The 22,746-nt window shown below is 36.6% G+C and overlaps 1 protein-coding gene across 1 annotated transcript in view; it reads left to right on the forward strand.

Moving 5' to 3' along the window:
* The window catches only part of su(sable) (suppressor of sable), a 55,447-nt gene that overhangs the window by 12,974 nt on the left and 19,727 nt on the right, over positions 1-22,746 (forward strand). The window contains 6 exon segments of the mRNA XM_067779381.1: positions 13,664-14,293; positions 14,360-14,571; positions 17,660-17,906; positions 17,942-17,968; positions 17,971-18,055; positions 21,080-21,110. Coding sequence (XP_067635482.1) covers positions 13,822-14,293; positions 14,360-14,571; positions 17,660-17,906; positions 17,942-17,968; positions 17,971-18,055; positions 21,080-21,110 — 1,074 coding nt within the window. The 5' untranslated portion in view covers positions 13,664-13,821.

Genomic DNA, 22,746 nt, shown 5'->3' on the forward strand with positions numbered 1-22,746 from the left:
GGGACGGAACCTACTTGTTTTATACCGACTCCGAACGGCATCTGCGAGGCAGATGAGTTTTCACTGAGAGCTTTTCATGGCAGAAACACACTCGGAGTGCTTGCCAAACACTGCCGAGGGGCGATCCCGCTTAGAAAAATTTTCTTCTAATTGAAAAACCTTATTTCTAAAATTTTGATGTTGCTTTGCCCGGGGTGTGAACCCCGGTTGCTCCCCGAAGGCTTTGGGGAGTGTTATCGATGTGATGGTCCTTTTCCGGATACAGATCCGGTACGCTCCGGTACCATAGCACCATTAAGGTGCTAGCCCGACCATCTCGGGAACGATTTATGTGGCCACATTAAACCTTCATGCCATTCCCTCCCTCCCCACCCCCAAGTTCCATGAGGAGCTTGGGGTCGCCAGAGCCTCGTCTGTTAGTGAAACAGGATTCGCCGCGGATAGGTGAGGTTGACAATTGGGTTTGGAGAAGCTATATATTGCGCTGGCAACCTGAAGGGTTGCGCTACACAGCCCCTTCAATCTGGTATTTTAGTCGCCTCTTACGACAGGCATACCTACCGCGGGTATATTCTGATCCCCTAACCCGCTGGGAGTTGGGGACCACAAGTACCTTCAAGGGATAAAATCAAAATTTTTTCAAGACAGTTGATTGATTAGCGATAGAAACACTCCAAATTTTTCGGGAGGGTTATCTATCTTGATGGTATTTTTCCGGATAAAGGCTATACCTAAACTTTAAACATTCAAGTTAAGTCAGTTATTTACACAATGAAGTACTACGTCAACCTTTTAAAATACAAATCAAGGCAAGCATACTATGACCACTCCAAAGCAGCGTTACTTAAGACAAATTTTACCTTGTAAACAAATTTTTTCGCCTAGCAAGAACTATATCGTTGAATGCTATGGAAAAAGTCACCCGTGCATATCTTTTTGAGTATTCTTATTTTTGAAGGGATTCGAAACAATTTGAGCTTCGATGTTGAGGTATTATACATAAACAGTGCACATATTTTCCTGAGTAGTTACGTATGTAATAACTTTGGCACATAATAATAGTCAAAATAAAATAGATTTTAAATCTTGTAAGATAGCTCATAAGAAATTATCTCAAAAAGCTATAACTAAATGTAGAACCATTGGAAGGAATCAAGGTTTTCCTATTAAAATAACGGTACAAACCTGTAAGTCATTTGTCATACAATTTGATATGGTTTATGCGCTTTGCCGTGGTGTGATGGTAGATCGCACCGCCTAACACACCGAAGGTCCCTGGAAAAGCAACATCATAAATTTACAACAAAGTTTCAATTGTCATACACATAGAGTGTATTTCAGCCTTGAAAAGCTTCTCAGTGAAAATTCATCCGCCTTGTAGATGCCTTTGGAATCGGCATAAAACATGTAGGTCCCGTCCCGAAGTTCGGTCTAAATCTTTCCGGAGGTAAATCGCGCCAAGTATTATACTATTTCCTTTTTACCAAACTTTCGAGTTTGAATGAAAAAATATTTTATCTGAAACGGTCTACTCTCATACATTGATGTATGCATAAGTGCCTTTGAGGCTGTCAACTAAGGCATCGTTGTACAAATGCGGTTTTGATGTAGATATGTATATATTTCCCCTACTCCAAATGCTCAATTGCGCGAAAGAGCGGAGAATGAATATTTCCCCTCTGGCATTTGTTCTTTTTTTTCGTTCACGAAATTTACACCATACAACGTATTATTTTTTTTTGCCATCACATGACGTCACATTTTTTGTATTCAATTTGTATTTTTAATTTTAAAGGTTATACCTATCCTTTTTGGGTTTTATTCATTGATCTTATGAGTTTTGGCTTGATTAATAAAAAAAGCATAAACAGTGGGTTAGTTATAAGCAAAATGCGTATTTTACAGTTTCTTCGAGGAGCGTTTATAACTTTCTACTCAACTTCATATACATACAAGTCAATTAAGGACCAGTTTTTCAGTGCATGTTATAGCTCCGTCACATAAGCACGTTTTAAAGATTAAATCCATTAATTAGAGCGTGGCTACCAAATATTTTAGTACATATGTACGTGTTACTGTGCCTTTTTGTTTGACAGTCACTATATGCGAAATATGTAATAATATATGTAAGCACAAAGGCTTCGAAAGTCACCAACGATGTATACATACTTACATATGTAGATATCTAAGTTTATATGAATGTATATATGCAACAGCTTGGCATTCCACCCCTTTTCTGTAAACAGATTTTTATTTCGAAAAAACAAAAAAACAGTACGACAGATTTATTTAAAAGTTATGGAATTCCCTGCAAAAATCGTTGGATCATGTGGTCCACTGGAGTACTTACCATTATACTCCACTGTAATGCAGCAATGGACCAACTCATGTTTATACGAACATATTGTAAGCCGAGCATTGTTCGTTTTTAACGATTGTAATCACTACACGATGTTTATTGGGCTGTGGGTACTCCATGGATTACTCTGATGTAATGCCGAGCTGGAGTATATGGTCCAGTCCTAGGACATCGCAATGTTAATTGGACCATATTTTTTGTATGAATTGTGGTTAATTTTGGAGCACTCGGTTGTCCATAGCGAGTACTCCATACATGCATGCATGGAGTACTCGCGATTTTTGCAGGGGTGTATGAAGATGAGTGTGGGAATTGTAAGGACTTGAAGATGGTACTCAGTAAATTTGGATTGTTTTATCAATACATTATTCCTGCTTTCTTCAGTGTGTATGTCTGTATGTGTATGTATATAGTGCAGTATTAGGGTGATAACAAATCATCATCTGTTTTTCTTACAGTTCTGCATGGGGTATAAATTATATACAACTTAATCATGGTCTCTCCATCCCAAGAAACTGAAAATTCCATAAAAACATGAAATGCTCAAGAAAAATTCCGTTTGTCAAGTAGTTTCTACCTCTAAAGAAAACTCATGCATTGTAAAGGCTTACAAGTAGGATATGTTTCTTTTCTTCTCTTTCCAACACACTGCCGTTTGAAACTGACCGAAGTGTCAAACCAGCGTGGAACGGAAGTTTGACACTGAACAAAATGTTAAAGCTGTCGAGCATTGTGAATCAAACAAAGTGTGATATCTTATCTGTCAACTGCCTGACAGGATGTTCAATATGGCTACTTTTTAGCGTTTTGACAGCGTGTTCAATATGGCGGCGCATAGGGCCGGCTATCTTCAGCGGGTGATAGAAAGAGATACAGAATGAGACAGCGATAGTCAATTACAAATCAGGTGATCCAATCACTTTGGAATTTTGACGTCTATGCAGAAGATAACACACTTAGTTTGATTCACAATGCTGTCGAGGTTTCTACCACCGGGATAGACGCAGGGATGAAAAAATTAAGGAAAAAGGGAGCGGAATTTCAGACATGGGTTGCTGTGATGGTAGTTTTTTTTTGGATAACTTTAGTATGAAAATGTAAGGTCATAGAATAGGGTATCGAAAGATACGTACCTATTTACATTAATAGCATGAAAGATAATACTGTTTCACACAGACGGCTTATTGAATAATAAAGGCAGTTTTCTACATTAGGACGCTTATTGAGCTCAATCTTCCCTACAAAATTCGAATCTATAATTATTTCATTAGTAGCTAATCGAATGCCTAATGAAGTCAAAAGCACAATGCAACTCTGTTGGCAGCGTTCCGCTTCTTAGTTTTTGGTGTGTTCAGTGCTTAAAAATGTCATTTGTCAAAGTAAATGTCATTGTCTGCATGGCGGAACGATACAAGGTGGCCGCATCGAACAGCTGATTATAACCTATTTTATTTGATTTGATGCATCAACTACCGGCGCAGTACGATTTTGACATTTGTCCATCGAATTTACAAGTACGTGGAATTTTTTTTATGTTTGTAGGTATGTCACCATGCTTCCACCTTGTATCGTTCCGCCATGATTGTCATATAGCATTGTCATTTTATTCGCTTGACATTTCATCCTTCATACTAATCGAGCAGTTACTTCTGTGTGAAAGCAAAAAATTTACGATTTCATTAGAAGGTGAAATGAGATCATTAAGTTTCTGTGTGAAAACAGTATAAGTTTTTCCAACCGTTCAAAAGTTATCTGCGAAAAACAGTACATAGCTACCACACTATTTTGCACCTAAAAAGTACAACGCTGCTGAATATCCTCCAGCGGGAGCGGAATTTCAGACATGGGTTGCTGTGATGGTAGTTTTTTTGGATAACTTTAGTATGAAAATGTAAGGTCGTAGAATAGGGTATCTAAAGATACGTACATATTTACATTAATAGCATAATAAATAATAATAATAAAAAGTACAACGCTGCTGAATAGCCTCCAGCGGGAGCGGAATTTCAGACATGGGTTGCTGTGATGGTAGTTTTTTTTTTTGATAACTTTAGTATGAAAATGTAAGGTCGTAGAATAGGGTATCTAAAGATACGTACATATTTACATTAATAAAGAAAGATAAGTTTTTCCAACCGTTCAAAAGTTATCTGCGAAAAACAGTCATAGCTACCACACTATTTTGCACCTACAACAACGCTGCTGAATAGCCACCATAAAGCACGAAAAAGAACAAATATTTTGGTAGGTGAACGAACAGCTGATACATATCTTACTTGTAAGCCTTAAAAATGAGCTCATGCTTTCTGCTAACTTTTTTTTTTTATGATTTTTTAGCAATCATGAACAAAGGTGCATTAGTTTTGCCAAGAAATATATGTTCGTCTTATTAGCGTTCCATTGAGTTATGTAGCTCTGAATCACGATCAAATCTCATTGGAACATTCTGGATTCGTTGTATGAGAGTTGGCGGTACCTCACTCATGTGTACACATAATAGGGTTCCTGTTACTTATAGACTCTTTCCTAAATCGCCCCAAAAATTTTGGTTTACAGTTCAAAACAAATTATCAAACCAATAACTAGTACAAATGATTTTGCTTCAAAAAATAAAAATAATTAATTGTTTGTGAGAGGGAGGGACGCAACAAATTAAATGGGGTTACATTGAAATGACAGTCCTTTGTCAGGAAAAATCCCGAGTCGCTCCGGTACATAGAACCGACTGCCTTGGGAAGCGTAATTGTTAATTGGTTGTCACCCTAATGTGTATCATGTTTAAAATTTGGTTCATGGTAGATTTGTATACTGTAGCTATCGATCGTTTTTGGTTGCTTGAAAACCTTTATATTGCTGGCTGATACTGCTTAGACATAACTGAGTAATGTACATATAGATATGTATGTACATATATGCATATAGTACATATATAGTACATGTGTATATATGTATATACATACATACATGTATCCATACCTATTTTTACCTGCATTGTTTATATCTCTCTCTGCAGTTTTACCTGAATGCTTTTGATTGATAGTTTTTCTTTGTTGTTTATTTTCGTATTTGTGTTCTCTGAAATATCTGCTATGCTACAACAACGCCATTTCAGTTAAAATCGTATATTCGAATTTTTAGTTTAATGTTTCAGCTTACTGTAAATGTACGGACGCTGCTAGTGATTTTTTGTTAAATGATTAATTTATTTAAATAATAATGTAGGTAATTCTATAATACCTTACATATGTACATATCTACATTTACTTAAGTTTAAAAAGCTATTTTTTAGACTTGTTAATTTTTCGCATTTTCGCGAGTGTTTTTTTTTTTTGTTTAATTAGCTCTGAAAGTACATATACATATATGTATCGTCGGCTTAGAGTGCAAACCTGCTTAGTACCAATCCTATGCTTTCAATTAAAAATTCAAGTAGTTTTTTGTCTGTATTTAAATTTTTTTATGTCGGTTAGCAGGTTCGCACTTTAAGCCGACGTTATGTACATTAGGGTGGCCCTTCGTTGTATGAAGGGAAAAAATGTGTTTGGATTATCGATCTCACCGCCTAGGAAAATGCGAATAGCGCAAAAACGAATATGTAAAAAGTCTTATGTCAATTATATTAAGATTTAGAGGTTGCGCAAGGAACTTGAAGTCCTGAAGAAGGTAGAATTTTAAACATTTCAAGCGTTTATATTCCTTTATTCTAGAATAGTTTACTCCTTTTCAAAGGGATTGTTATGTCTTTAATTTCTTGCTTTTTGAAAATGACTACAATCTTTGAAATCGGTCGGAAATTACCAACACCCATCACGAAAAAAAATCTCAAACTTAAATCAAAGTCGATAGCGTACGCGAAAAATTAAAAAAAATCATAATGAAAAGTTGAAAATTCAATTGAAATCTTGGCGCCTCTTCTATTTTATAATTTTTTTATTATTTGATTTAATTTTAAATGCGTTTGAAAGAAAAATTTGTAGAGGTTTTTGATAACAGTAAAAGACAAGGCGGCCAAGGTGATCGGTCGCACCTATTAGGTGGGGCGAAGCACTGCTACAACAACAACAACAAGGCGGCCGCACACAATAAATGAACCAGGGTGGACCAAAGAAATGTAGAAATTTGCCGTTTTTACGAGTTCCAAGCTGCTTGCGCAACATCTAAATCTTTTTTGCACATACAAATTTTAAGGCTAATTCAATACTTCTGGGGGGTTAGATCGATAATCGACATACTTCGGGAAACTGGGGCCACCCTAATGTATACATTAATCGATCGTACATACCAACATATTTACATACAATGTGCATTCAAATGAATATCATGTATTATTCATCGAAATAGCTCGACTTTCGTTTAAAAAAATGCCGAGCTTCAAAAGCCCCACATCACACTTTCATCCAAGAACGTCATATCTCTGCTTTTTTTCAAACACGGTCTATCTCGGAATTTTTATTTATTTTTTTTTTGAATATAGCCCCTGAGATAGGATGTTAACAAACGATTTTTTTATATAGGGCGCTCTTGCGCGGTATTCTGAGAGAGAACGTCCTGATGGGATCTAATGACGGGTTTTCAAGTTGAGAAAGAGGTTGGATTCAATATGTAGTTTTTTTAATGATGGCATTTTTAATGACGTTTTTGAAAGAAATAAAATGTGAGATGGTGGGGAAAAGACCCAGTTCCGTAAATATGTTTCTGAATTACATTGGCAAGTAGAAAATTTAATCTCAAGCAAATGGTCGACAGGCGCACCTCTTTGTTCGATTCATAGTTGTGACGCCTATCCTTTCTCACTATCAATCTCTTGCTTTCTTTCAAGTTAGGGCCTGGCAAAGTTGCCATATCCGTATCCATACAAAACAGCTGATTAAACCAAACTTACGAATAACAATGTATTTGATGGCCAACCAATTGGTTTTTGATATTTCGCCATACCTATCCATAACCTATGATATTTGAGTTGGTGACATATGTGACCCGGTCTATGAAAAGAAATTGAGAGAAACAGCTGTTTTTTTTGCAAGACAGCTGTTAACAACTGTTTTTTTAGTCATAAGCCACGTTTTCATAGACCGGGCCACATATATTGTTTTAATTTCGAATTTATAAAATTTTTGAAAACTGATGGATGTGCAAGAGATGAAACCATGATAGTATCTTAAAAATCAGGTGATAGCGACTATTTGTTATTGTGACGTCTATGCTTAATATATCACACATGTCTTATCCACAATTGTTGGTACAGAAATCCGTGATCTGGATTTCATTAGTCAATTACGTGAAATATTTGAACGTGGCGTAAGCTAGAGCAGATCACTAAACGAAACTATCAATTAGAGCGTTTGAGTTGATGTTTTCGGCTTTGTTGCAAAGCTCACAGCCTCAAAAGCTGACTCACTAAACTTGTGCAATCTTTAGCACTGACAATAATTTTTCACACCGTAATTCGATAAAAACACGGAAATTCACGAAATATACGAAAATTGGAGGAATACGCGCTGGTTTTTCTGTTGCCAAAAAATATTTCGGATTTAAAAAATGTCTTAAGACCTAGTTTACATATAACGGATGCCGATTTTTTTTTCATAGACAAAGAACCACGTCTAGGGTGTCATCTCGACACGAAAGCAAGAAACGAAACAGGAAAGTGAAAATTTGACATTTAAATTAATAGTTCTTAGGGATGTTGCATGTATATTAATTATAGCGGGCCCGTATTACGTGTTACGATCCGTGATCGAAACTCATTTTTTAAATCACAATAGCTCTGAAATGGTGGATCGGATTAATGGCATATTTGAACTAGCCACAAATAGTACTCGTTAGATCCATAACGTATTATAATTTTTAGAAAAAGTTTGACAGTTGCATATTTATAGCTTGAGTCAAAATGGTTTTCAGCCGCTGATCGTAACACGTAATACGGGCCCGGATTTAATGTAGATTAGAGCATTTGTAAAAGTGGTCTCAGCTCAGAAAAGTTAACCATGAGTTATCGAGAGTTAACTTTTGCGCGAATCTCCTGTTATTGTGAATAAATACGTGTAAAAATGAAAATGAGAGCTATTTAGGTGACAATAACCGCAGGTAAAAGCATAAACATTTTTGCAAAGACATGTTAATACATGCATACATAAATATGTAAATACCTACATGTGTAAGTACATATGTACCACAGCTAAAATCATATTTATTTGCTCCTTATGCATTCCATTGACCTATGCTTGGAAACTCAGCGTGTGAACGCCCTTCGATTTTTCTTCTCAGATACAAAGAAAATACCAATTCGTAATTCCTTTCATTACACATGGCTTGCGCCTTCGTTTCAAAAAATTTTTATGGTAGCTCACCATATTGATGATGTTTATGTACAACTTTTCGTTTTTCCGAAATGCCATACTACGTACTCAGGTGTGTATTTAGTAGAGAACTGCGCGAGTACTTCACTGCAGTGAAACGTCGTACCACATTGTAAGAAGCAAGTATAGAGAAAAACCCCTTATAGCCGTCTCAAATATAGTCATAACCATAATTTTATTCAACCTGGCATAGGTTATTGGTCCCATAACCTAAAAATTGTGATAAGTATATAAATGAGAAGAAAATGCAAGAAAAAAAAAAAAAAACGTATCCAAAACATTAAATAAAATATACAAAAAGTTAACAAATTCACCAACTCGAAATATTTATAGGTTATGGGTAAGGCGAAATACAAATAACCAATTGGTTGGCTATGGTAGGGTTATGGCTAGCGCGTTATAGTATGTCACCATTACCAATTATATTCATTTCCATAAGATTGGTTGAATCAGCTGTTTTACATGGAAATGGATATCGCAAGTTTGGCAGGCCCTTAAAATGTAAACCCTTTTAAGCAAGTAAAGTTGCGAACTGCTCCAGTGTGCAGCGAATGTGTTGAATTACTTATTCTTCATATTTACGTTGCGAGGTGAATAAGTTAGAATGTATAATGAAAGCTTCAACATTATTATGGAAATTTCAAAGCATCAAGTGTTAATTAGCAAAATCAATTAATTGTTTTAATTTTACTATTTTTGATCAATTATTTAGTTATCCATTTGATTTTGTTTTAAAAACTTTTGCTGTTCCAGTTTGGATGCGAACAGCTTTTATTTAATAATATTTGCTACAAGAACTTCGTATTAAAAAAAGAAAGAAAAAAACACGAAACTGTGGCGTAGTAAAAGAATTATTCGGGTGGCTAGAGCGGGGGGCGGGGTGGGGGGAGGTCACAAAATTTAAAATTCAAATTTTGTTAAGTGATGATAAGTACTTATTGTATGGAATAATGTTATTGGAGAAAATAGTATTGTATTTATTCAGTGATCTATTTACTGAAAATGTTGTTGTAATAATTAATAGTAAAAAGCAAAATTACAAATTGATTGTCCCCTGTTTTTGAGCGAATCGGTCAATGACTTCTTCCATTGTGATATCAATATTTCTATTGATACTTGATAGAGCAAGTTCATCCAGCCAATCTACTCCCGTTAAATTTCTTATCCAATTTTTCAAACGCCTCGAAGTTGAAAAACTTCGTTCACTGCTGGCAATGGTTACAGATAACGTGGCTCCAATCTTCAGAAACTTGAAAACGTGTGAAAAAAGTTCTTCATTACAAAGATTCAATGCGTAGATGAATGTATTTGGGCGATCTTCTGCTCCAACCCAACGTTGTCTCCATAGTAGGACTTCATTTTTCACCATAGATACCGCTGTTCCAGTAATCGCTGGCCACTGATCCATTATTATTTCGACAGTTTCAGAAACGCTTTCACCTACTTTTCTGACCAATTTGTCGGGAATGACATTTTCAATAATGGACAATGTGTTTTTATGCTTGATGAATCTATAAGGGTGCGTCCACACCAGTAACAAAACGTGTTACAAACAGTTATATAACCAATGTTATGAAATTCAACTGAAAAATGTTGTATAACACGATGTTGTGTAACTTTTTTTCTGTTTTTATAGCAGGTTACATGTTACCCAGAGGTTGTCGGTAAAGATCAAAAGAATTAGATATCTTGGTTGTATAACAAGTTGCAATTGTTCTAAAACAATTGTTATACAACTTTGCTATTTCGTTACCGATGTGGACTTACCTTTAGACACTGAAGATATGAAGTGATCGATGAAAGGGATGAAATTTTGATTTGCGAAAATATTCTTCTGCTGAGGTGTTTTCGTAGTTTTCTCGATTTTTTTGACGACTCACAATCCTAGGAACTCCAATCTTTTCTCCGATAGACTCAGCTATTTATTTAACATCAAGAAACATTTCTTTGAACTTTGACTTAGCCTTTTCCCTCATTTCTTTCAACAAAACATCCAGATCATTAGACGCTGAAACTGCGTTAATAACAACCATTGCCACAATGAATCCTCCAGTCCTCAAAGTGTGTAGATAACTGAAAGCATTTCTAGAACTTTCAGCGTTTCCACAGTCATGCATTTTTTCTAAAAACTGAAATAAATTGGAGCAAACATTTCTTTGAAGCAGATCACAGCATCTAGTCTATCCGTCCATGTTGTTTCACACAATCGCTTCAAACGTTCTTTCTTTGTTGGACAATTCAAAGTTTCGACGGCATCCTTGAGAATATTTTTGCTGTGTAGTTTTGAATTTTACTGCATTGCATTGTTGTATCATATTTCAGTGTAAAAACATTTTTGTTGGTTGGTTGGTCCCCAAAATCCCCCCGTTACTACGCCACTGACACAAAAATCCATTACTCTTTCCTAGCTTATGAAAATAAATTGTTTATCTATTTTCCGGTTTGGAGAGTAATCATAGTCATGAGTACATACTTACATATGTACATATATAAAAGCTTGTCAGCGCTTGTAGATAATAATAAAAATATGTATATTTTTACTTCCTCAAGCATTGCTCAAGTCTGGGTATTGGCGCATTTTTTGTGTTGTTAATACCATGACTGAAACGCAATTTAGTGGGATAGTGCAATGACACCAAGCTGCAGCAGTGCTACTCGCCTAACCGCCACGTATTCAACTCAATAACCAAACACCGTACAGAGTTACACAGTCTTATGCGGCAGTTATGCGGCAGTTACCCACCGACGTGTGCCGTACGTACGGACGTTTGTCGTACGAAGCACGTTTGACCGAACTCTCAAGCCCGTAGGAATCAATGTGTGCGTCCGTGTACATGTACATACATAACATATTTGTGTGTGTATTTTTTACAGACAAGCACTGTTGCCATTGACCATTTTGCATGCATGCTTATGGAAACATCAACTTTTTCCAATTTAATTTTTGATGTTGTAAAAGGCTGGAATTAATATTAAATATAAATATTAAATAAATATAAATCTGAACTTTTACATAATTATTTCGAATTATTTTCACAATTTTTCAAACTTTAATTAGGTGTTTTTGCATAAAACTGCAAACGGTCAAAAATTAGCACACAAAAGTTTACTAGGCAGCTCTGTCTAGTTAGAGAGCGATCAGCTGACACGTTCCTACGGAAAAAATCAAAATTGTTTTGATTTCTACGTTCCGGGCTACGTACGTACGTGCGTTGCACGTCGGTGAGTTTTCGTTTACATTGCACACTCATAAGATAGGTCGTGTCAGCTGACACGTTTTTGGTAAGTACGTTCGTGAGTAACTGCCGCATTACGTAGCCCGGAACGTAGAAATCAAAACAATTTTGATTTTTTCCGTAGGAACGTGTCAGCTGATCGCTCTCTAACTAGACAGAGCTGCCTAGTAAACTTTTGTGCGCTAATTTTTGATCGTTTGCACTGTTGTGCAGATTACAAATATGTAATCTATTTATACTTATTTAATATTTATTCCGGCCTTTTACAATATCAAAAATTAAATTGGGAAAAGTTGATGTTTCCATAAGCATGCATGCAAAATGGTCAATGGCAACAGTGCTTATCTGTAAACAAAACACACACAAATATGTTATGTACATGTACACAGCTGCATACATTGATTCCTACGGGCTTGAGAGTTCGGTCAAACGTGCTTCGTACGACAAACGTCCGTACGTACGGCACACGTCGGCGGGTAACTGCCGCATTATTAAGCAAGCTATATCTACAATAAGCGCCATTAAGACCAGGTTGACTTTGTGGCTGAGATTCAAGGCATTTAGTTTGCAATGTGGGAAAAGTTGTGAAAAAGTGTAGCAAGATGTCTGCATTGTGTGGCAGGACACCCTTGCTGTGCGAGCAAGTATGTAGTATTTCTCAAGATCTTTAGTTTGCTACGTATAACAGGACGCCACTTTCAATGACGTGCTAACGCTAAAACGGCATATAATGAGTGGGCAACCGTTAAGTCCCTTTTAAACCCGACTAAGCACAATCACAAAATATTCAACGCCTTCAGCGTTACCATCACCGCCACAGAGACTAAAAAAGTAATCGGACTTGCTAAACCATCTAAAGCAGCTATGAGGGATTAAAGTACATGGAGCCCGTCTTTAACCTGTCCCTGTCCACTTTCGAGGGTGGTACCCATACCACAGCCTGGGAAAGCAGGTAATATATGATACTTATATCGTCCGATAGCTCTGCTATCGCCAGTAGCCAAGACACTTGAAGGCGTCCTGTACCACCGGCGAAACGCCATCAATGCACAAATAAATTGCGGACTAAACCAAGAACCCCATCATATAACAGTACTCGTAGCGCAAAATTTATCAAAAGCCTTTGACACAGTCAATCACAGCACCTTACTGCAATACTTAGAAAGGTCTTCCCTTCCTCCCAGTCTCAAAAGGTGGACTGCAAATTATTTGTGCTGGCAAGCATCGGCGCAGTTCAGAATTGTAACATCAAAACCCAGAAGAATTAAATACGGGGTGCCGATAGGACACAACCCTTGCCCTATCTGCACTTTTGTTTGACTTTTACAAATCGAAGCGTCCAAAAATATCGGGGGAAGTGTCAAAAGACGCGTTTTGAACCCATAACAATAATCCAAAGGCGGAAAAGAAAAATTTTGTCTAAGTCTCCCGATATTTTTGGATGCGTATTAGCAGTCGACCGCTGTTCTAGACTTTTAACCAATTTTATTAAACTCTTGATTTTCAAATATAATTTTTTTTAAATTTAGTATCATCTCCTAAATACTTTGCGCTTCAAAAGAAAGAGTAGCCTCATAATTTACTTTTTCTTAACTGACAAATGTCAAAAAAAGTTTGAAATTTATATAAAAAAACAAAAAATGTAAAACTGTGTCGAAGAAAACGGTCTTCAATGAACCCTTTTGCTATTCTCATTTTTGTATTTGCAGATTTCAACAAAAATCTAAAGTTTTATGAAATTGAACAAAAAACTGCTAAGCGTTAGATGTTTCAAAAATACACATTTTAACGGTCCTCACAAAGAGAAAATTCATTGATAGCTAAATAAAAGTTCCACAACAAACCAACACATGAATCCTATGCAAAAATGCCCGAGGAAAGTAATACTATAGTAAGTTGTAGTGACATAATTAACAACCCAGTCGACGACAGCACCACCGATCAATCGGTTGAGGCTGTCAATGTGGCGGTAATGCCTACAAATGATGCCAACAAAATTGAGACTGTCGCCGAAGAAGATTTGGAGGATGGCGAAATCGATGATGATGAAGATGACGATGTTGTTATAACAAATGCCACACCAGGCAATGCTGTAAATAATGTCAGCCCTAAAACCGCGGTGACAGTAAAAACGGCTAATGACAATATTACTAAGGTGATGACTGGTCACACACAACATGGTGGCGCCACCGCCGCTGTTATGCCTACAAAAATACCCATAATTGATTTGTCCGACGATCATGCACCGTCACCTGTAGGTGCTGGTAGTGACTCCGTTGGCCACAAATCCGATGCGTCAGCCAAAACACGTCGATCCAAAAAGGGTCAACCACCAGCAGGTACATAATGAAAAATTAGCAAACATTTTTGTTATTTAATAATTTTTTCCCCTTTTTCCTTTAAAGATGATTACATGGACGAAGTGGAGAAATTGTTAGCAAATGTTTTGAAAAAGTCTGGTGTGCAACCGCAAATGCCAAAATGTTTGGAATCACGTCAAGAGGCTAAAGAATCAGAAATACCTGCTGCAACAGTGAGCGGCGGTCGAAGTAGCAGACGTCGCAAGCGTAAAAGGTTACGCGAGGAAAAAGAGAAGGAAAAGGAGCGCAAAGAGAAGGTATTTAATTGACTTCGCCGTATGATGGGCATATTTTCTTAAACCCAGCCTTTCAGTGCAAGTTAAGGGCCAATTAATGGTGACATAACCATAAAACCATAACCAGATAAAACAGCTGATCGAACCTGCCTTATGGTAATCAATGTAATCGATTAATGGTGCCATACCATAACGCTAACGCCATAACCATACCATAGCCAACCAATTGGTTTTTGGTTTCTCGCCATATCCATAACCTAAAAATATTTCGAGTTGGAGAATTTAATAACTTTTTGTAGATTTTATTCTTGTTTTGGATACGTTACGACTAAGAGGTTAATTTTTTGTGGTATATGTTTGTAATGTTTTGCGTTTTCTTCATTGTTATGAGATTTTTACGATTTTTAGGCTAAGTCACCATTAATCGATCACATAGGAGATGGTTCTGGATATGGGTATGGTTACGACTATGGCGTTGGGGTTAAGGAAGTTTAATTGGCCCTTTAAAAGTACAGTTAAATTTTGAGCTAGTTTAATTTTTCGACTTTGGCCATTTAAGCTAAATTGAGCAGAAGTGGCAAGGTCGAATTCAACTTTAACGGCAACATAAACTTGCGCCAAAAATATGGACTTTGCTGTTTAAAAGTTTATTTTACTTACAGGAATGAATGAAACTCAAGCTTGTCTTCAATCTTTCCTAAATCTAATGATGAAATCTCAATCTCTTATTTTCACTGTTTCGTGTTTAGCCTAACAATCGAATTTTCTCTTCTCGGATAATTATTTATGATTTATTCGTCCCGATTTCTCTGTTTTGCTCTTTGTAAGCTGTTTCTGTTTACACCTGGTTTTTGGTTTTTATTTTTGCTTTTGTTATTCTTACCCTCTCGTGTAAACAAAATAAACAGAGAAGTCTAATCTTTCGACATATCAGCCTCTTACAGTACATATCAGCCTTACAGTATTCAAGTACCTCTTTAGGCCTTTTACTCCATATCTCAAAGAGATTAATAGTTACGCTACCTAGATGGGAGACTCTCTGCCTTGGCGGAGCGAAACATTGGCAGAGAATGTGAACCGGCGTTTCATCCATCCTTCAAACAAAAGCGACAGATTTACCTTACTTGGGTGATATCGTAGACTACAGTGTCTCGTACCCAGCGACAGTTCTTAGGTGCTGTATGCTTAGATTAATGAATTCGCATGATACTATGTTGTTGTTGTAGCGATAAGGACACTCTCCGAAGGCCTTGAGGAGTGTTATCGAGTTGATGGTCCTTTGCCGGATGCAGATCCGATACGTTCCGGTACCAAGCCCGACCATCTTGGGAACGATTTGTTATGACCACATGCGACCTTCTAGGCCATCCCGCCCTCCCACACCCTACATCCATGAGGAGTTCGGAGTCGCCAAAGCCTCGGCTGTTCATGAAACAGAATTCGCCACGGATAGGTGAGTTTGACAATTGGGTTTGGAGAAGCTATGTATTGCGCTGACAACCTGAAAGGGCTGCGCTACACAAATCCCTTCAATCCGGCATTTTAATCGCCTCTTACGACAGGCATACCTACCGCGGGTATATTCTAACCCCCTAACACGTTACTGGGAGTATAAACAATTGCCTGCCTTGGCCTGGGCATTCATACAAGTGTTGTCTGGACTGTTTTGTTTTCCAGTTACTTATGGTTTCCCTAGCGTGTGCCTTTGTGAGTCCACAGAAAATCTCTGGACCAAAGAATGTGGCTAAAACACCCTGCTTGGTTACGTAGTCTGTCTGTTCACAACCTTCATGTACCTGATGCCCGGGAACCTATTCTAACAAATCCTTGTTTTTGGCTCCCAAACCATTTAAAACTCCAATGTATTCATCCCCTAGCTCAGAAGTAGAGGTGTAAGAGCGCAAGGCACTTAAGGCTGCCCGGCTGTAGTCTCACATTATGAGGTTACTCGTAGAGGATAAGCCCTTTCTATTACATTCTATACCGCAAACTTTCATTGCATGGATTTCTGCCAGAAAAATATTTAGGTAGCATCCTTTAGGTATCGATTTCTTGAAGTTCCGTTATCAAATTTTGATCCATCCGTGAACTTGACCTCTGAGTCGGGTCAGTATAAGTATTTCCTGTTTCCTAAAGAGTTCTGTCCACAATGGACACCTCGAAATGCCGTGATATTCTGAGCGAAGTGGTCGGGCCATTGCCTCACTTAGTTGTAATACGGGATTTCCTTTGAATTTTTTATTACTTTCATATGCCCTATTATCTTTCCGCTCTTTGTGCAGCAAGTATTGCCTCTTTCTCTATTAAGGAGGTATTGCCTCTAAGTCTCTAAGAGCATCAGCAGGGGACGTGCTCATCGCACCCGTTATGCCAATACAAACTAGGCGATACAGTTTGCTAAATTTTGTTAGTGCTGTTCTTTGCGTGGTCTTCGGCCACCAAACTGAGGAAGCATACGTGACTATTATCTACACAACAGTATTAAATGTCCAGTATAGCATTTTTGGAGATAGCCCCCATGTTTTGCCATAGAGTCGAGTGCAGGCGAAAAAAGCTCTTGTTGCTTAGCATCTATTTGAGCATTCCACGTGATGGTTCTGTACAGTGTAAGCCCAAAGTATTTTGCTTACATTGAAAATTGGATTTTGGTGCCACCCAAGGATGCTTCTTGCATGGATAGGTTTCTTCTTAAGAGTAATTTATATCCCACAAATCACGGCCTCTGACATGCGAAAGTAAATTTAAAATTGTATTTACGAAAAGAAATGACAAAACAAAGTTTGGAATTAAAAATTCTGTTTCAAAATAGTGAAAATGGCCAAATTCGTAGCATGGCGGAACGATACAAGGTGGCAGCATGGGACAGCTGGTTATAAACTTTTTTATTTGATTTGATACATCAACTTCCGGCGCAGTACGATTTTGACATTTGTCCATCGAATTTACAAAAACAAAGTACATGGAATTTTATTTATGTTTGTAGGTATGTCACCATGCTGCCACCTTGTATCGTTCCGCCATGATTTGTAGCTACATTAAATACCTGCCTTTTAACTGAAAAACTTTCAAAATGATACATTTAGCAAAACTTTCCCTTCTCTCCCTACAGGAAAAACCACGCTACCAATCACCGGAACCATATAATGCGCCTATTGCGGTGGATGAGGATGAAGATGATTTCGAAATGCTAAACGTTGTAGGTGGCAGTCCGTCCAGTACACCAGCACCCATTTACCCGCCACCAATGCCATATCCGTCTTACGACTCACCTGATGATTCTTACACCTCTTATGAAAGTGACGATTCATTAGATGGCGACAGGGGTGGTGGTGGCAATAATAATGGCGGCGGCGGCGGTGGCGGAGGCGGAGGTGGTGGTGGTGGTGGTGGTGTGGTGATAGTAGACGTCGAAGAAAACGTGGCAAAAAGATCGTAAACGTGCACGCGAGCGACGAGCGCGTAGTCGTGACGATAGTGGACGTGCTGGAGATAAACGTTCGAGGCCGTGATTCCACTGTATGTATATATTTTTCTAAAAAACTTATGGCTTCTATTAATGTATATTGCAAAAAGTATATTGAAGTATAACTGACGTAAGCAGGAATTTCCTTTATTGACTTTGGAATGATGCGTAACAACATTTATGTATGTATTTAGGTATAAGGGGTTATGTGAGATGGATTATGGTGATTTTTCCCATTTCAAACCTCTAGCTACCTTCCACTCTATATGAAATTGTAAGTCAACACTAAAGATGTCAAACTCCCAGTGACCGCCAATTATTCTTTAATTTGTCCAAAATATTAGATCAAAACAATTTTCATAAATAAATAAATTCAAGTAACCCAATTGACTAACCTAAACTCCAGTTAACGTTATGAAAAATCGAAGTAACGTTTTTTAAGTCTAACTGACATTTTCGAAAATCCAATTCGCTATTTTTTAAGTTCGGTGACTATTCAAAAAATAATGTTTGAGGTCAAAAGTACTTTCATACGTGACGTTTTCGAAACCCCATTTGATCCAATTGACCATTTAAAATATCAATTAAGAATTGTTTTTTTTTTTGTTTTTATCGGCCTATTGATAAATCATTCAAGGTTCGAATCGAGCTCAAGGCCAGAACAATAATTTTTTCTAATGATAATTATTGTTATTTTTTAATTTTTCTAAATTTGAAAAATTGTATTTTGTTTTTGGAATAGTAAGTAGAAAATTTTTTCAGACAACTTGCCATAGCTGCGCAGATAGATCCATTTCGAAGGGTGCTAAGCCTTCATCATCAGTACGCTTTAGGCATGCTGCGCTAGCCATTTAGCTATACAGCGGTGGTTTGTTTGACTGGCAAATTTGCTACTTCTATTCCTTTTTACCAACTATATTTATTCAGTGTTGCGCCATCTGGTGCAAATCACTGATAATGCTGAATTTTTGTTTATTTTCAATTACTTTGTTTGACATTCCAAGTGCTCATGGTTTATTAACAATTGTTTTTTTTGTTTTTATCGGCCTATTGATAAATCATTCAAGGTTCGAATCGAGCTCAAGGCCAGAACAATAATTTTTTCCTAATGATAATTATTGTTATTTTTTAATTTTTCTAAATTTGAAAAATTGTATTTTGTTTTTGGAATAGTAAGTAGAAAATTTTTCAGACAACCTGCCATAGCTGCGCAGATAGATCCATTTCGAAGGGTGCTAAGCCTTCATCATCAGTACGCTTTAGGCATGCTGCGCTAACCATTTAGCTATACAGCGGTGGTTTGTTTGACTGGCAAATTTGCTACTTCTACTTCGAACCTTGAATGATTTATCAATAGGCCGATAAAAACAAAAACAATTGTTAATAAGCCATGAGCACTGGGAATGTCAAACAAAGTAATTGACAATAAACAAAAATCCAGCATTATCAGTGATTTGCACCAGATGGCGCAACACTGAATAAATATAGTTGGTAAAAAGGAATAGAAGTAGCAAATTTGCCAGTCAAACAAACCACCGCTGTATAGCTAAATGGTTAGCGCAGCATGCCTAAAGCGTACTGATGATGAAGGCTTAGCACCCTTCGAAATGGATCTATCTGCGCAGCTATGGCAGGTTGTCTGAAAAATTGTCTACTTACTATTCCAAAAACAAAATACAATTTTTCAAATTTAGAAAAATTAAAAAATAACAATAATTATCATTAGAAAAAAAATTATAGTTCTGGCCTTGAGCTCGATTCGAACCTTGAATGATTTATCAATAGGCCGATAAAAACAAAAAAACAATTGTTAATAAACCATGAGCACTTGGGAATGTCAAACAAAGTAATTGACAATAAACAAAAATCCAGCATTATCAGTGATTTGCACCAGATGGCGCAACACTGAATAAATATAGTTGGTAAAAAGGAATAGAAGTAGCAAATTTGCCAGTCAAACAAACCACCGCTGTATAGCTAAATGGTTAGCGCAGCATGCCTAAAGCGTACTGATGATGAAGGCTTAGCACCCTTCGAAATGGATCTATCTGCGCAGCTATGGCAGGTTGTCTGAAAATTTTTCTACTTACTATTCCAAAAACAAAATACAATTTTTCAAATTTAGAAAAATTAAAAAATAACAATAATTATCATTAGAAAAAAATTATTGTTCTGGCCTTGAGCTCGATTCGAACCTTGAATGATTTATCAATAGGCCGATAAAAACAAAAAAACAATTGTTAATAAACCATGAGCACTTGGGAATGTCAAACAAAGTAATTGACAATAAACAAAAATCCAGCATTATCAGTGATTTGCACCAGATGGCGCAACACTGAATAAATATAGTTGGTAAAAAGGAATAGAAGTAGCAAATTTGCCAGTCAAACAAACCACCGCTGTATAGCTAAATGGTTAGCGCAGCATGCCTAAAGCGTACTGATGATGAAGGCTTAGCACCCTTCGAAATGGATCTATCTGCGCAGCTACGGCAGGTTGTCTGAAAATTTTTCTACTTACTATTCCAAGAACAAAATACAATTTTTCAAATTTAGAAATATCAATTAAGGTTTTGAAAATACAAGAAGCGTTTTCGAAAACACAGAAAACGTTTTTTAAAACCAACTGTCAATTTTCCGAATAGATATTTTTAATATTGTTTTCAAAAATCTTATTCAATCACATGAGGTTTTCTAAAATTTAGTGTACCACATAAATTTCAAAAATCCCAAAAATAATTTTTTTAAATCCGACTGACGTTTTCGAAAGCTAGGTTAGGTTAGTTTTCGAAAGTTAAATTGACGTTTTCTTAAATTCAGTTAACTACTCAAAAAACATTTGTTTGGCTTAAGCTCTAACCAATGTTTTCCCAATCCAACCGTCATTTTCGAGAACGCAATCCTTATCGCTACAACAACAACAACAAGAACCCAATTATAGTGTTAACTATTATAACAAAAATATTATACTTTGTACTTTATACTTTAATTTTTAAATGATTTTTTAATTGAGTTTTCTTTTTACATGAAAATTTTTGAATGACTTTAATTTTTTAATAATTTTTAGGCTGTGCGTGAGCATGATTCATTTACTAGAGGTTTGTTCTCCAATGATGACAGATCGTTGACACTCCCAAATTGAAAAATCTGGACGGGTTGCTTTTACGAAGTAAGGAAAACGGGGAATAATTCAATCCGCTTCAGTGAAAATTGTAGTAGAAAATTATTTTTGGTAGTACATTAGTTTTTGGGGAAATAATTCATTTTCTACTAAATAATTGATAAAGTTATGTTGGTTTGGTCGGTCAGAAATAGTTTGAAGAATGTCGTACGTTAGAATTTTAATTAAAAATGCACTATCTCAAATTTGTTTCAAAAATTCCTTATATGAGCATAAGTTCAATGCATTTTGTCAGAAGAGGGAGTTAATGAAAAGCATTCTGAGATGAAGCGTTCTTCAATCTAACTCTAATATAGGGCGGTATTGTGACAAATCCTAAATTGGGAAATTTTTGAAAAATATTTTGAGATAGCTAAAAATCGTGCACAGCAGCGGCTACTCAGCAACCGCAATGAACTGACAAAAACAAAAATAAAAGAAAAGGGCTTATTGTCTTGAGAACTTTATATTCCTACCTTGACTTTGACAGAAGAGTTAAACTTTTGTGCGGTCCTGCTACACAGGGAGTATTCACCTTTTTATTTTGAAATTTTGGAAAGCTCTTTTCCGTTAAGTATTCATGGAAGCGTTCCCTTAAACCCTTAATTTAAAATATCCGGAATACGTTCATTTGAAACTACCTCACGAGATCCGAATATATCAAATAAGTATATACAAAATATTCCAAATATAAACCGATTCCCAAAATTCTTAAATGGAGACGAATGTTCCGAACATACGGAATTAATAGAACAGAAGGTCGACTTTTAATACGCACCCAAAGATATGGAGAGAAGTTTCAAAAGACGCCTATTGACCTCGATAACAATAATTCGAAGGCAGAAATAAAAATTTAGGTCGTTCAAAAGATATTGACGAAAAACCGAAAAATGGCCCCGGGTGGCGTTGGTGGCCTTCAGCCGAGCTTATAAAAAATAACACATTTTGTACACAAAATCTTTTTCAGTGCACAAAAACATTACAAAAATCACATGAAAATTGCCATCTTCAAATGCAAATATCTCCGGACAGAGATAAATTTTTCTTTTCCGCCTTCGGACTATTGTTGTCGAGGTCACCTCTCTCGATATTTTTGGATGCGTATTAGCAGAAAACTCCTGTTCTAGACTTTTACCTGAATAAGTTAACATGCCCAATGAGCACATTTCGTTATATCTCCATTATTTACTAATGTCATTTTTACGTGAATCGATTTAAAAGTCGAGCTTTTGACGTTGAACGATGAATTGGTTATGTTTCGTATATTCATAGGTTTACGAAAGTGTACGATTTCTTGGTGTCCTCACTTTTCATAAAATTACCTATGTTCAATGTTCAGTCATACTAATGGATCGAGGCATAGTTAATAAATTCACTATAAAATTAAAAAAAAATGTTCTAAGGAATTATGCAGTTTAGTACTTATCCGGTATTTGTAAACTGATTGCTTCCTATTTCTACTACTAATATTTTTCGAAAATTCGCAAAGAAACAACACAGTTAACGGATGTCAATTCGATTTGGGAGCAAAATGGCCGCAATTGTCAAAAAATGTGTCTGTCGAGCAAACCTCT

The sequence above is a fragment of the Eurosta solidaginis genome, chromosome 4 (genome assembly GCF_040869045.1).
Source record: "Eurosta solidaginis isolate ZX-2024a chromosome 4, ASM4086904v1, whole genome shotgun sequence".
Taxonomy (NCBI): Eukaryota; Metazoa; Arthropoda; class Insecta; order Diptera; family Tephritidae; genus Eurosta; species Eurosta solidaginis.